The 13,877-nt window shown below is 41.9% G+C and overlaps 1 protein-coding gene and 1 pseudogene across 1 annotated transcript in view; both read right to left on the reverse strand.

Annotated features, from left to right (window-relative positions):
* MST1R (macrophage stimulating 1 receptor) overlaps nucleotides 1-13,877 on the reverse strand; it is a 63,763-nt gene that overhangs the window by 22,220 nt on the left and 27,666 nt on the right. Inside the window, exons 5-9 of the mRNA XM_066612952.1 lie at nucleotides 8,555-8,733; nucleotides 4,863-5,037; nucleotides 3,437-3,579; nucleotides 2,152-2,310; nucleotides 728-821 (exon numbers count right to left, since the gene is read on the reverse strand). Of these exons, the coding sequence (XP_066469049.1) occupies nucleotides 728-821; nucleotides 2,152-2,310; nucleotides 3,437-3,579; nucleotides 4,863-5,037; nucleotides 8,555-8,733 (750 nt within the window). The remainder of the gene's footprint in view (nucleotides 1-727; nucleotides 822-2,151; nucleotides 2,311-3,436; nucleotides 3,580-4,862; nucleotides 5,038-8,554; nucleotides 8,734-13,877) is intronic.
* On the reverse strand, nucleotides 5,148-5,267 carry LOC136643254 (5S ribosomal RNA; annotated as a pseudogene).

The following is a 13,877-nucleotide window of genomic DNA, read 5'->3' on the forward strand; positions in this document are numbered from 1 at the left end:
TTCCATTTTCCATGGCCATTTCCATTCATCTTTATACTTAGGTCCTTTTAGATCCTTTTCCCATTCCCCCCTGAAGGCTAGACATTTATCCTCAATGATACCTTACTTTGATATCTAAGTAAGAACACTGCTTCTTATATGCATATATTGAAAGAACTGTGGTCCCTTCCTCCTATCCAGTTTTCTGTTTCTAAAATAATTCTTTCTCACCATGTAAAAATTAATGCAAAATTACAAAACAAACTCAAACAGATCTTTATTGGCATATAAGCGCAAAATTATATTGCCTCCAAGAAGACACATCTCCAAAACCCTCTACATCTGGAGCTTGTTCAAGATAAAAACACATGTGAGAGGGAAAAACCAGAGTTTAATTTTGGTTTTACTTTACCTCACAATGTAGTGGTTTATAAATGTAACCTCAGCTAAGCCATCTTGAGAATTATATGTTGAAAAGCCTAATAGAAATGTTTTAAACAAACAAAACATCCGAAGTCTGACCAGGCAGCAATAGCTCTCACTATGTTCAATGGGACTTTCTCTTTCTCTTATCCGGTGTGCTCCCTGGGGCATTTGGTGGGCCGCAGTGAGATACAGGAAGCTGGACTAGATGGGCATATGGCCTGATCCAGCGGGGCTGTTCTTATGTTAATAAGTCTGCTTAGGATCAATTAATGAGCACACAAACATCAAGAATCTCTCTGCCCCCCCAACGCAGGATACTCACTATAGCTGTGGTCTTTGATCTCCGGGACTCAAATTGCACCTTTGTGTAAGAAACTGAATCCAGATTGGTACCATAGATAGATATATTTGAACCACTGGGGGGAAAACAAGAAAAGAGGAGTGTGAAACAAAGGTGAAAAAAATGCCCACATTAAGGGTGCAATCCAAAGAAGTACTTTGGGCCGGCGCAAGTCCCTTGCGCCAACCCAGGAGAGTCGCCTTATGGCATGTTTGTGCCTCCTTGTCAATCGGCAAGACAGGTGCGCGGAGGTAGAACGGCTTCAAGTCGCTTCACTCTCCTTGGACTTGTGCCACCTTGGGAGGTAGCGCAAGTCAGAGGAGATCCATTGGGGCCAGGATGCCTTACCTAGAGGTAAGGGGAAAAGTTTCCCCTTGCCTCTGGCTGAGTCACTTTGGGCCCCTTTCCTGTGCTGGATACAGCGCAAGCCTCTTGGCTTGCCTGTTCCAGTGCAGGATAGGATTGTGCCCTAAGAGTTCCTGCTGTACATCCTGGTGGGGTATGTACAGACCTGAGTGATTTTAAAAAATTGGCAGTGGTGCTAATCCTAATGCTGCAAGTGGCGTAGCTAGGTCATTTGATACCCAGAGTCCATAATTTTTTGACACCCCCCTCAAATGCCAAAATTATTATCTTTATTACATTAATTAATAATTTACCCAGGAGGCAAATCTGGGCTTCAAGTCTGGGCAGGAGCCCAGATCTACCCATCTGGTTGACCTGGGCTCTGGAATTAGGGTAGTGCTCATGCCCCCCTCCAAACATTGGAACCGCCCCGTATCACACACACCCCCACCCCGGGTATCACAGGTTCCACTCTGTGTCATAATAGCATCTCATTGGCTCTTTGAATAATCAGTCTCATCGATCCGTTTTGACTTAAGGAAATCTTTTTATTACATGACAGTTTTTTTTCCTGGTTTTTTGGTCATAAAGTTTGTTAGAATGGAGATATATCACTTTGGTTTTTTTCATTGCATTTTGCTGTAAACGAATTCAATGGTAGATAGCATGATGGTATTACTCCTAACAACCGCTATTTTCACAACTTTGGTCACTAGAAGTGTAACCCCCAAAGGAAGGTACCTGGGTGGACTGCCTCCCGCTAGTTACACTACTGCTACAATCGCTCAGACCCATAATATGTGAGTCAGAGGCTGCCAATTAAATTAATTGATTAAATAAGGCTACAATCCTACACACTTTCCTTGGAGTAAGCTCCACTGAACACAATGGAACTTACTTCCAAGTAGACACACATAGGATTCTGCTATCAGACATTTGATCGTTCTGAACTTAACAGATAACTTCCTTCACAGTATACATCACAGCAAGACCAGGATGGGGAAATAATGGAAGAAGATCACTCCTTCAGAAACTGAGTTGTGGCTAAAAGACAGACTCACTTGTAGCTGCAGATGGGGAAGATACGATGTATCTCGGGATTCTGTCGATACCAAAAGCGCTGTGGAGAGACAAACCGCTCCTCATCTATTACTACAGTCACAGAAGCATTGGTTAGGTTGCTTGCCGCAGGGGTGGTGCAAATAATGGCCTCTTTTTGACTGTGGAGAGATGACAAACAGCTTGAGAGGACTCTCCTCAGTCATTTTCCATTTAGCTCCTGCCCTCATACTTTCAGTCTTAGGGCTGATACATGCAAGAGTAAGGGATGCTGCCCATAACTATATTAACATGCTTACTTGTACTTCAAGTTGCCTGACCATTTATTGTGTCTGCTCATTCAGACAGGAGGGAATGGGATGGGGGTCTTGATTAAATGTAGCATAGTGAGAACACTAGTACTGTAATAGTTAACAAGGTGCAACAGAACCACTTGGATAAGACATCTCTTACTCCTGGCATATGCTAATAAAATAGCCTATGTCCCTTTAACGGTGTGATCTGAGAAATGCTTCTAGACAAAACCATGAAATCATGGTCCTCCAACCAGGTAAGCTGACAGCAAGATCCAGAGGAACCTATAACACTAATCTGTTAGAATTGGGACATTCAATACAATAAGGGCAGGGGCTGGTTGATAGAGAAGTTGGAGTCCTCTTCCATTTGCCTAGAGTGTCCTCCTGGGAGTACTGACACATTCAACTAAAGGATGATCTATCCATAGCAAGTGGTATCTACTATCGTTTGCAAAACACTAGTCAGCTCACCTGCTTCCACAAATACAAGCATACCTAAAATCACATTTCATCAAGCAACTAAGACTGTGATTCACATTATTCAAATTGAATAATGGTGGAAAAAGGCAGGTCTGTATTAGATGCCTTGTGGAGCTGGCAAGGCAGGGAGGAAGGCAGTTAGGGGGCTGCAAATACCTGAGCAACTGCTAGTATCTGCTCATCAAATTGTGTATTATCAGATATGGATCAGTAGTTGAAAACATACAAATTTGAAATAACAGCAACTATATAAACATTTTGTAATACGAGGGGTACAATTTATGGAAATGGGTTTCCAAGGGGTAAGCAAGTGAAAAAAACATTGGGAACCACTGCAGTAAGGGGTCCTCTTTGCTGAACACTGCTAGGAAATAAGACAAATCCAGCATCTTCCGTTTAGTCCAGCTGGATGGCTGGTTTAATTCATGTCTTTCTAAATATTCAAAATCAAAGTTCCTGACTTTGTAAAATGCTGTGCTCCAAATGCCATGATTTTGTGAATTTGTCATACCTATCCGTTCTCACGGGACAATCCAAGCCATCGACCATCACCTTTCTTGCGCCTCCCACTAAGAGGTTTTGTCCCTGAATAATGATCTCTGTTCCTCCAGCCTGTGGGCCGTATGCAGGGTGGATGGAAGTTATGCTTGGCACCTGTTGTTGGTAAAACACATTGTTAAGTATCTCTGTGTAGGACCCTCCAAAAGCAAACTTTCTCAAGTATATTTGAGACTGTAAGTACCGTATTTATCGGCGTATAACACGCACAGGCGTATAACACGCATCTTCATTTTAAGAGGGAAATTTCAGGAAAAAAATAAGGGTAGCTGCATTCTGTACAACGCCAATCATAAGTAGTGAGGCATTTCCCAAACGTCAGTATTTCTTTGCCCCCACCCCACCTCACCTCCATCTCTTCCCCCACCCCACCTCACCTCACCTCAATCCCTCCCCCTCCCCTCCCCAAAGAAAGGGTCTCCACTTACCATATTCATCAGCTGCCAGCGGCTGTGATAATATGCGGCGGGCGCAGCGCTGACATCACGTCACGACGCTGCGCCGCCGCTAGGCACTATTGGGAACGGGATCCCTTAAAGAGGATTCCGTTCCCTGGACATCGGCGTATAACACGCATACATCATTTGCCCCCTATTTTCAGGGGGAAAAAGTGCGTGTTATACGCCGATAAATACGGTAAATGTATTTAAAAAGGCTTTTATTAAGACAGGCAGAGAGAGAGAGAGAGAAAACAAACAACTGTATTGCACAAACTGTATCGAAGGCACTGAGGCCAGGACAAGACACAATGAACTTAAGATGCAGGGAGATGAAAAAAAATCCTGACTATACAAATTGAAGGCAAAGAGAAGAAACTAGAAATTGCAAGATATCCTCCTGGATTGCCAGGAATGGTAAAATGCTAGTGAATCCTGACACATTGTGGGAACTTTGACTTCACATTTCTGGAAGCTCCTTCTAACGTTTAGTTTATATGAAGTTAATCAGATTACATGTTTGCACTATAATTGTACATTACGAAATTGAGAATGATTAGTTCCCAAGTCTGAAATGAGTATGTGAAGGACTGATTGCGTATTTCCTAGACTGACTCCAAAGCTGCTGTTGAAGGAACAGAAATAATCATGGAAATGTCTTGGTTAAACCTTTGTCTCACTGAGCTGCTCCTACGTTCCATGCCCAAGAGCCTGTGGATCCTGGTTTGGTGACAGCCTATACATGTCTTCTGTGGACTGGATTGCTAAAAGCTCCTGAGTTTAGCCTTGTTATATAAGAGACACTGAAGCCCCAAATTCTCACTAAATTCCAAACTAAATTCTGAACACCACATGGAATAATTAGAATAGACTACACAAATGTTAACAAACCAACTAAAATGACATTTTTCAATCAGGATTTGGAGAAAAGAGGTCACTCACCATAAACACAAAGCCGCTGAGATGTGAGGAGCCATTGATATAAAATGGATCTTGTCTCTTCTCTATTAGGGTGACCTCAACGTTTTGTGGCTCTAGCACCTTCTCACGCCCCTGTGGTTGCAAACTGCAGACAAGAACTTCAGCGAAATCCTTCCAGTGTGGCACATTGTCGTACCTGACAATGAAAGGCAGATGGGGGAGAGAAACAGAGTGGCACAAATGTACATGCTCCTAATGATAAGAATAAATGGTTGGCAACCTTCAGTCTCGAAAGACTATGGTATAAGCCTACAGCACCCAGTATTCCCAGGCGGTCTCCCATCCAAGTACTAACCAGGCCTGACCCTGCTTAGCTTCCAAGATCAGATGAAATTGGGCATGTGCAGGGTAACAGTTGCTGTCAGATAAGAATATCTGTACTTCCAATTTGCCTAGCAGCTCATCAGCACCAAGAAAAGTCATTCTAAACAGTTCACTTCTACAACACTAACCTTGAAAAAATGCACTGTAACCAGCTGGGAGAATTAATTTAAAGGCCCATCTGTCTCTATCCCCAGCTGACTTCAAGCACTTGTTTACTGTGGAAAGTAACAGCTTCACAGCAGATTAAAGTCCTATAGGGCTACCTATTTGATAGAATTAAACACATTTTGACACAGGGAAATTACTGATATAAGGTACAGTATTTGCATATCTGTTGCATTTCAAACCCATCCCAGCTTTCAAGGAACTCAGAAATAAATTCAGGGGGTGCCCAGATGGACTTCCATTCAGGCAGAGGTCAGGCTCAGTCCTCAGCCCATATCAGCTTCAAAGATAAAGTCATAGGAGGCAACTTTAAGTAGAGGTGTTGCAAACACTTGGAAATAAGTAGGATTTGGTGACAGATTCTTGGATGCACAACGGCAGAGGTGGGTTTGGGGCTTCTGGAAACACACACTCCTGGAAAGATCCGTGCTTCCTGTGTGCTGCCATAGCTGCTGCCACCATCATGGAACACTCCTCCTTTGAGAGGGCTGACGTGGTGAACTTTGGTCAGTCCAAGGATTCCTGGCTATGGGACTATTTCTGGTCTGCAGCAAAAGCATTCACCCTTGCTGGTCCAGTGTTGTATCCATTTCGGACGCAAGAAAGACATTAAGCTATAACAAGGCACGATAAGCGTGAGTGCCATTATTCTTTCATATAACCTCTGCTCTTTCCTCCACACATTTCAAGGGGTTCCTCATTTCAGACACGATGTTCCACCCACATTCCAGCCCTGTTCACATAAAAGACTGCCAATCACACTTAGTTCCTGGTTTGTTTGTTTTAAAACAGAGATTAAAGGTTACAAATGTAACTGTCTGGCACAGGTCACAGAGGTGAAACACTAGCAGCTATTTGTACTGTTAGGGAACGGCAGAAACTGCTGCTTCATTTCCGCTCTGGGAAAGCAGCCAGTGTGTAAACTATGATACATACAAACGTCTCCTGTCTGGGTTTCCACAGTGAGTGCAAGGGTGCAGCAGCTGCAACGTAATGTCTATGACATCATCTCAGCACCTCTCATAAGCTATCATCGGACACTGTAGGAAACTCCACATTCTAATCAAATTCTGTCATAAAGATAAATCATATTCAACAAATCTGCTTGCATGCACCACAAGTTACATAAAAGCATACATTTGTGGGCACGTTTTAAAGGTTCTTTTTGCAGAATTTGGAACTTTCTCACAAGTTCTGGAAAGGGTTGAGATCTGTAGAAAAAATCAGCTTGTAAGAGAAAGGGACATGGACTTGGCAACACATGGCACATGGCAACATTGCACTAAATAAAGGAGGCTTACGCCCCCACTCCAGAACATCTGCAGCTGACTAGAAATGTCTCTCTCCCTTTCTTTAATCCTTAGAAACCCAAGGTTCTGCTAACATTCTGGCTAGATTTCACACGAAATGTCATATTCTATACTCACACGGATTTTAAGAACTCTAGATAAATATGTTCTAAGGCCACCCTAATATTATAATTTTGTAGTAAACCCTGACCAATGGGGCTCTATATGGAAAATACAACATACCATATAAAAAATCAATTTAAGTGGAGTGGTAAAATTACTCTGAAATAAAAGTGAGTCTGCCCACTAAAGCCCCAACATATATACATCACACACCTGCAGGGTCCTTCACCTTCCTGTACCCCTGGCTTTGCTGCTTACCTTATTCCTTCAAAGAAAAATCAGAGCCGGAAGAGAACATCAGACTACTGTTTGCTTTATTTTATTTAGTGGAACTTTGTGGACTATGCCAACATTCAGAAGCAAAAGAAAAGAGCTTCTTTCCACCAGCTGCCTTCACAGCTTCAGATTCCATCTGAGGCCTAGCTGCTGCCTACACCCCCACCACAAATCAAGCATATGAGCTGAAGAGAGAATTGTACTCCTGGGGAGGGACTATGGCCCAGTGGAAGAGCAGACGCTTTGCAAGCAGAAAGTTCCAGGTTCAATTCCTAGCATCTCCAGATGGGGATGGAAAACTGCTGCCAGCACAGACAATGCTAAGTTAGATGGACCAGTGGTCAGATTCCATAGAAAGCAGTTTCATGTCAGTCACATCTTCCAATTTTTAAACTAAAAGTAATCCATCATTCCTCTGGCACACATCATTGGCACACACAGAAGAATAATGCTGAAGGATAAAGTTTTCAACTTGATTATGAAGGAGACTGGGAGACCTATCCCACCAGTCCTACTTCTCCTCATGTAGAAAGGTTCTCTTCAATCTTGAGTTCCAAACTGAAAAGCAGAACTCTTGGAGGAGTGGGAATATTAACACTATACATTTTAGGCCACGTTCAGTGCAATCCTAACAATGAGTTAGGAGGGACCCTAGGAGGGTCGCAAACATGCCGTAAAGCATGTTTGTGCCTCCTCGGCAGCAAGCTGCTGAGGAGGCTGAATCCGGCCTCTGTGGCAGCTTGTGCGGCAAGAGGGAGGCTTTCTGGGGTGGGGGGAGGTTGGGCAGCAGAAGGCAGGGCTGTGATCCAGCTATTTGCTGGATCCCAACTCCTGTTCTTGAGCAGCACGGAGCGGCTTCAAGTTGCTCTGTGCTACGTGGTCTTGTGCCACCTCCTGAGGTGGCGTAAGTCCAAGGAAACCCATAGGGACTGCAGTGGTTTATCCGGGGGTAAGGGGAAGAGTTTCCCCTTACCTTCGGCTGAGCCACTTTGCAGCCCTATCCTGCACTGGATACAGCACAAACCTCCTGGCTTGCCTGTTCCAGTGCAAGATAGGATTGCACCCTGAGGCATATAATTTAGCAACATTTGGCTTATCTTACTATGAGGCTTCAGGGTAGTTAACCTAAAACCATTAACATTCCAACAAATTAACACACTATGAAGTTGGACCATTAACAGATCCTACCTTTCTACCAAACACCTGAACCTTACAAGGCCTGTAACAGCAATAAGGCTAGGACTCTGGTGGATGTCCATGAGGAAGAGTACCAAAACTAGGGAACAGTCACAAAGAATTCCTTGGCACTTACCTTGCTATGTGTGCATATATGCAAGATGGCAAGATATACAGAAAGTTATTCTATGTATGTATGTATGTCAATGACAATAAACATAGGATGGAGAGTGAGAAACTAAGAAAAAGAGGGATAGGATATTGTTTGGTTAGAAATCACACCATCTTTAACTTTGTTACCTTTCTGCCAGGCTCTCATTAAACAGCACAGTACAATTCCTCTGTCCAATTCTAACCCAGTAGTTGCCAAGAGTTGTATGTGAACCACCAATGCCAGAGAAATATGGACGCGACTGAAACCCCATGCCACAAAGAGTCACCTTGGTGCTGCCATGGAGTGGGGCATTTCTGGGATGGAACTGTGAAAGCAAGAACATACACAGTAGAAAGTATTAAATATCCGTTCACCAGCAGGCGTCTAATGGCTCTATAGGTCCATCTTTCTGTTGCCAATGGTCTGAATACCAATAAGACCCCATTCATAGTACACTAGGCGATGCAACAGGCACTGCTAAAAAAAATAGAACATGCAGGGGAAGGACAAACGTCCTTTAAGCCTCCCTTGAGCTGGGGCTTCACAGCAATGGGGCAAAAATACACCTTAGGTTATGATGTGGTTCATTTTGATAGGGTAATGCCAAATTACTTACTTGGGGTAAGCTTTCATGAGCACAAGGTGAAGGAAAGCTCAACTGGATACAGAATAAAAATATGTACCATCTATAATATGGACAAAGTCCGACAGGTGTTTTTGGTCATGTTCCAGTTAGCTGCAATCCCCCTACATGTATTTTCCAAGTTTAGTTATTCCCTTCAGCATCTGCCCTCAAAAAAGCAAATGATGAATGGGAGCTAAAAAGAGAAGCTAGATGGAAAGAAAGAGATGGGTAAAGATACCCACTTAGTCTCAGGTACTGAATTCATTATCCTAAAAATCTCAGGTTTCCTTTTCTGATAACTAGCATCTGCCTTCTACAGCTCCAAGATGGTCATGTAAATATGCCAGCAATATCTGGAGGAATCTAATAGAAAGTAGTGTCATTTGGAGGATGAGACTTTATACATATCTTTTTGGAATAAAATACTTTATGCATATCTCTTGGTGGACGAAAGTTATAGACTTTGCAGAAATGAACAAACTGGCAACCTTACTTAAAGAGAAATCAACAGAAAATTTTATGAAAAACTGGAAACCAATTATTGACTTTCTGCATGAAAGAGAGAACAATGAGTTAATGAGTTGTGGATCTGAAGATCAGATTGTAAGGGATAGAGAATATTATTCCGGGACAACAATTTGAAAAGTGATGTTGGAGATACAATATATATAAGAGGGAAAATTTAGATTATTAAGATATAAAGCTGTAAGTAATTAGACTATTCAACTTCGCTCACGCTACACTATTAGAAGTTTTCTTTATCTGTACTTTTAATCTATTTTTTACTGTTTTTCTTTTCATTTTATTGTGTTTTCTTTTTTCTTTTATTATAATAAAGGTAAAATAAAAAAACACAAATTACCATAGATATTTGCCTATAATGCAAGAAATTTCTGCCAAAAAATCAAGTGTAGATCATCTCCTTGCCTTATCTATAAGGCTGCAAAAAGATTGTGAAGAGCAGAATTTAAAAAGTTAATGAATAAAAATGTATCTTATCTTTTACTATATTTTTAATCAGTTAGAGACGGTACAGTTCTTACATAACAATTACTGGTAGATTAAGTTTCAGGATTGGGGCTCGGGTAAAATCAGACAAAACTATAGTCAGACACCCCTTAAGTTTAAACACACACCCCCAACTTATGTGAGGGTCACAGAAAATTCCATGATGTTTGGCTCAAACCCTGCCCTTGACTTATAGGCAAATATCTGTGGTAGACGAAGAAAACAACTGTGAAAGTATTAGTATTTCACTAAACTGAAACAGGAAGAATGATACTCTAAAAGGATTTTAGACAGATTTTCTGCTACAGGAGGAGGTTGGACTAGATAGCCTTGTGGGTCCCTAAGATTCTAAGAGCTGGCTACTATCGTTTTTCAAGTATTGCTGAAGCTGCTGCTGCCCTCCAAAATACAGTAGGAAAAAGGTTTGTAAAAAGAAAAAAAAAACACTTCAGCCATAAATGACAAAGCACCCCCAGTAGCTAATTATAATTTCTTGCACATATTCCTTGCACAATTTGAGGAATTTGTATATCTTTCATTTTCTTTCTCATACAGACCTCTGATGCTAACTGTAAAAATGGGTCTTTCTATACACATTAAAACCAATGTAATTTAACCTAATTACTCATTATGATTACAAAGCAAGTTATGCGAGGGTTTATATTTACCTCAGTAAAATTTGTTTGGCTAAACATTAACTCTTGTTAATGTAGATTAGGGCTTGCAGCACAGACAAATCAAAGGCTGCTTGGAATTGCTCCTAGCCATGGCTCCCTCTATGCAACAAATCATTTACGGTGTAGAATGTCAGGACAAAGGCTGGAAATATTTTCTGAAAGCTTGAAGTGGTGTGAAAATCCCCTAGTTCCAAACTTGTAAGATCAGAAGTGAGACTAGTGATCAAAGATAACCATGACCTTTAATGATGTAAGCAACAAAATATTCAATCCTGTATAACATGTAAACATTTTTGCTATTGTGTGCTAATAACCCAAAGTGACAGCTATTAGCAGGGAGCCCCACCAGAAACTATATCAGGAAGTCCCTAGAATTCCCCAAATACTATCTAGAACAGGGGTGTCAAACATAAGGTTTATGGGCTGGATATGGCCCATAGAAGCTCTTCTTCCAGCCCACATGATAAATTGGGTTCTCCCATATCTTGAAAGGTCCCTGGACCACAAGGAGATCAAATCAGTCAATCCTCCAGGAAACAACCCTGACTGTTCATTGGAAGGACAATTGCTGAAGCTGAAGTTGAAATACTTTGGTCATCTCATGAGAAGGGAGGACTCTTTAGAAAAGACCCTAATGCTGGGGAAAAATTGAAGGCAAAAGGAGAAGGGGACAGCAAAGGATGAGATGGTTAGATAGCGTCACAGAGAAAATGAACATGAATTTGGACAAACTCTGGAAGCTGGTGGTAGACAGGGGGACCTGGCGTTCTGTGGTCCATGGGGTCATGAAGAGTTGGACACAACTTCACGACTGAACAACGACATCATTTTAAAAATATGGTCAAGATATGCATATTTTCATTGTCCTTTCCAGCTAATGAGAATGGTTTATTTCTGGTCACCATTTGCTTAATGATGTCACTTCCTGCTTAATGACACCATTTCCAGCCCTCAGTATGCGCCATGAATGCTATTTGGCCGGCTGTATGAAATGAGATTCACACTTGTCAGGATAATTTGATCCATCCTGTAAGAAATTTACTGTCTGCACATGGCAAGGTCTGAAAGCCTGGGCCTGTACATGTATGTAAGCCTGTGGCTAAAGTAAGGCTACCTGTATGTGTACCACATGACCCTAAGTGGACCAATCCGGACCATGCAAATATGCTGAGTCACTGTGACTATGCAGCCCCAATGTAAGCCTATATAAAAGCCTATGCTTGCTGTTTTGCTACCAGTGAGATGAGCTATCTGTACTATTTGTAAATACAGCTTGGTGGTGGACATCTGCCTTGCCTGTGTTTTCTTTACTTCTTCGAACTATCCTGGATCCGCTGCACTACGTCTTTGTCTACGGGTTGTACACGCTGCATAGTGTGCTGTACTGTATAGCTACATGATGTGGTTCAGCTTGGCTTTCCCCTCCCTCACCAAAGCAGTCATCTAAAATAAACTGCCCTATAAACAAGAACCAGGAGAGGGAGGCAGGCAATGATATCATCACGCACCTACTCTTAGGATTAACTCAGAGTTGCCCTTTCTACATATCCTTCCCCCATGTTCAAAGAACTAAATGTACGAAAGGGTGTTTTTTTTTGTTTAAAAAGTAAAAATTTTAAATGGATCTACTGCATTTGGGAACCTGGGCTGAAAAGTTGGCTACAATCTATTTTAAATACACACATGCACACTGAACTCCAAAGGCTTAATATGGGGAGGCAATCCCTATGGGGGGGGGTGCAATACAAAGTAGTCTCCACCTGCTGGCAGTCCCATACATGCCAGTCCTTAGCACTTGAAAACAAAGAGAAAGGGTAGTATTGAGTGATTTGCTGTTGAAAGTTCTTAGTTCACCTGCATCCCGAGTGACCATTCATCTAGACTTGTCCTGTTTTTGAGCCTCTTGCCTGAGTGTCCTCCAAACGTGACTGAATGTCCTCCATTTTAGGTGTTTCTTGCTAAGAGCTCAGCCCCTCCCCATAGGCAGCCAGCTCTGGCTCCTGTTTCCTAGTAACCCATCTTAGGGTCAATCCCCTGATAGGGTCCCCTTACCACCAGCTCAGGTTCCTGTTTTCTAATAAACCAGCTTAGAGTCAATCTCCTTAGCCACTGGTACTCAAACTTTCTGGCCAGTGGCTCCCTTGACCCCAGTGGTTGTTGGCCATGACTCCCCATCATGTTCCTGAGGGCTGGAAGTGACATCATTAAACAGGGCCAGACATATTAACTATAATACATTAAATATAATATAATAATATTATATTTATTATAATATAATATTAAATATTAAATATATATTAACTATATTAATATTAATTATATCATTAATTAAATGCAGATCTTAAAAATATGTTATTAATACACAGCAATATACATGCTTTATAAATGATCAGCTGCTGATCACTGTTGGAGACAGGATGCTGGAGTAGGTAGATTTTGTCTGGTCCAGGAGGACTCATTTTTTTAAACTTTGTAAGCATACCAATAGAATTGTTTTATCAAATGAACTTTGTGAACAACCAGTCTGACCAACATTACACACACACACAAACACCCCTGTGGACCCCAATCCAACTAGTCATTTCTCCCATTCTCCTTGGATAGGATTGAACCCTTTATTAATTTAATGACATTAAATTTTTCCAGCAGCTGGTGGGGAAAACAAAAATAGACCATGAAAATATATCAGAGCTGATAAGGGTTTGGTTAGGAAGCTGATTTGTCTCCTATACTAGGAGATGCACAGCTCAAGCCTATGCATAGCTACTCAGAAGTAAGTCCCATTAGAGTCAATGGGGCTTACTCCCAGGAAAGTGCGGATAGGATTGGGCTGGCAATCACTTCATCAATGGCTGAAAAGTATTCCCTTCAAATAGCAAGATTCATCACTTTAAAAATACAGCCTTTCCTATTCAATCAAACAACGATTAATAAATTACTAAAAACAGTACCCTTTTTCTGCTCCTGGCCAAGTAAAGTGTGTGCTTATCTCTCCCCTCCCCCTTTGCCAACTGCATGGAAGCAAGAGTCCTGATGACTGGTAAAAAAGGAAGCGTTTTATTTGGGGAGGGGGAGGAAAGCGGGAAGGTTTGGAGATCGAAAGGGGGAGTGGAAGAGGGAGGGGGTTGAGGAGATTTCACTTTGATGAGAAGCGATCCC

The sequence above is a fragment of the Tiliqua scincoides genome, chromosome 2 (genome assembly GCF_035046505.1).
Source record: "Tiliqua scincoides isolate rTilSci1 chromosome 2, rTilSci1.hap2, whole genome shotgun sequence".
In the NCBI taxonomy this organism is placed as follows: domain Eukaryota; kingdom Metazoa; phylum Chordata; class Lepidosauria; order Squamata; family Scincidae; genus Tiliqua; species Tiliqua scincoides.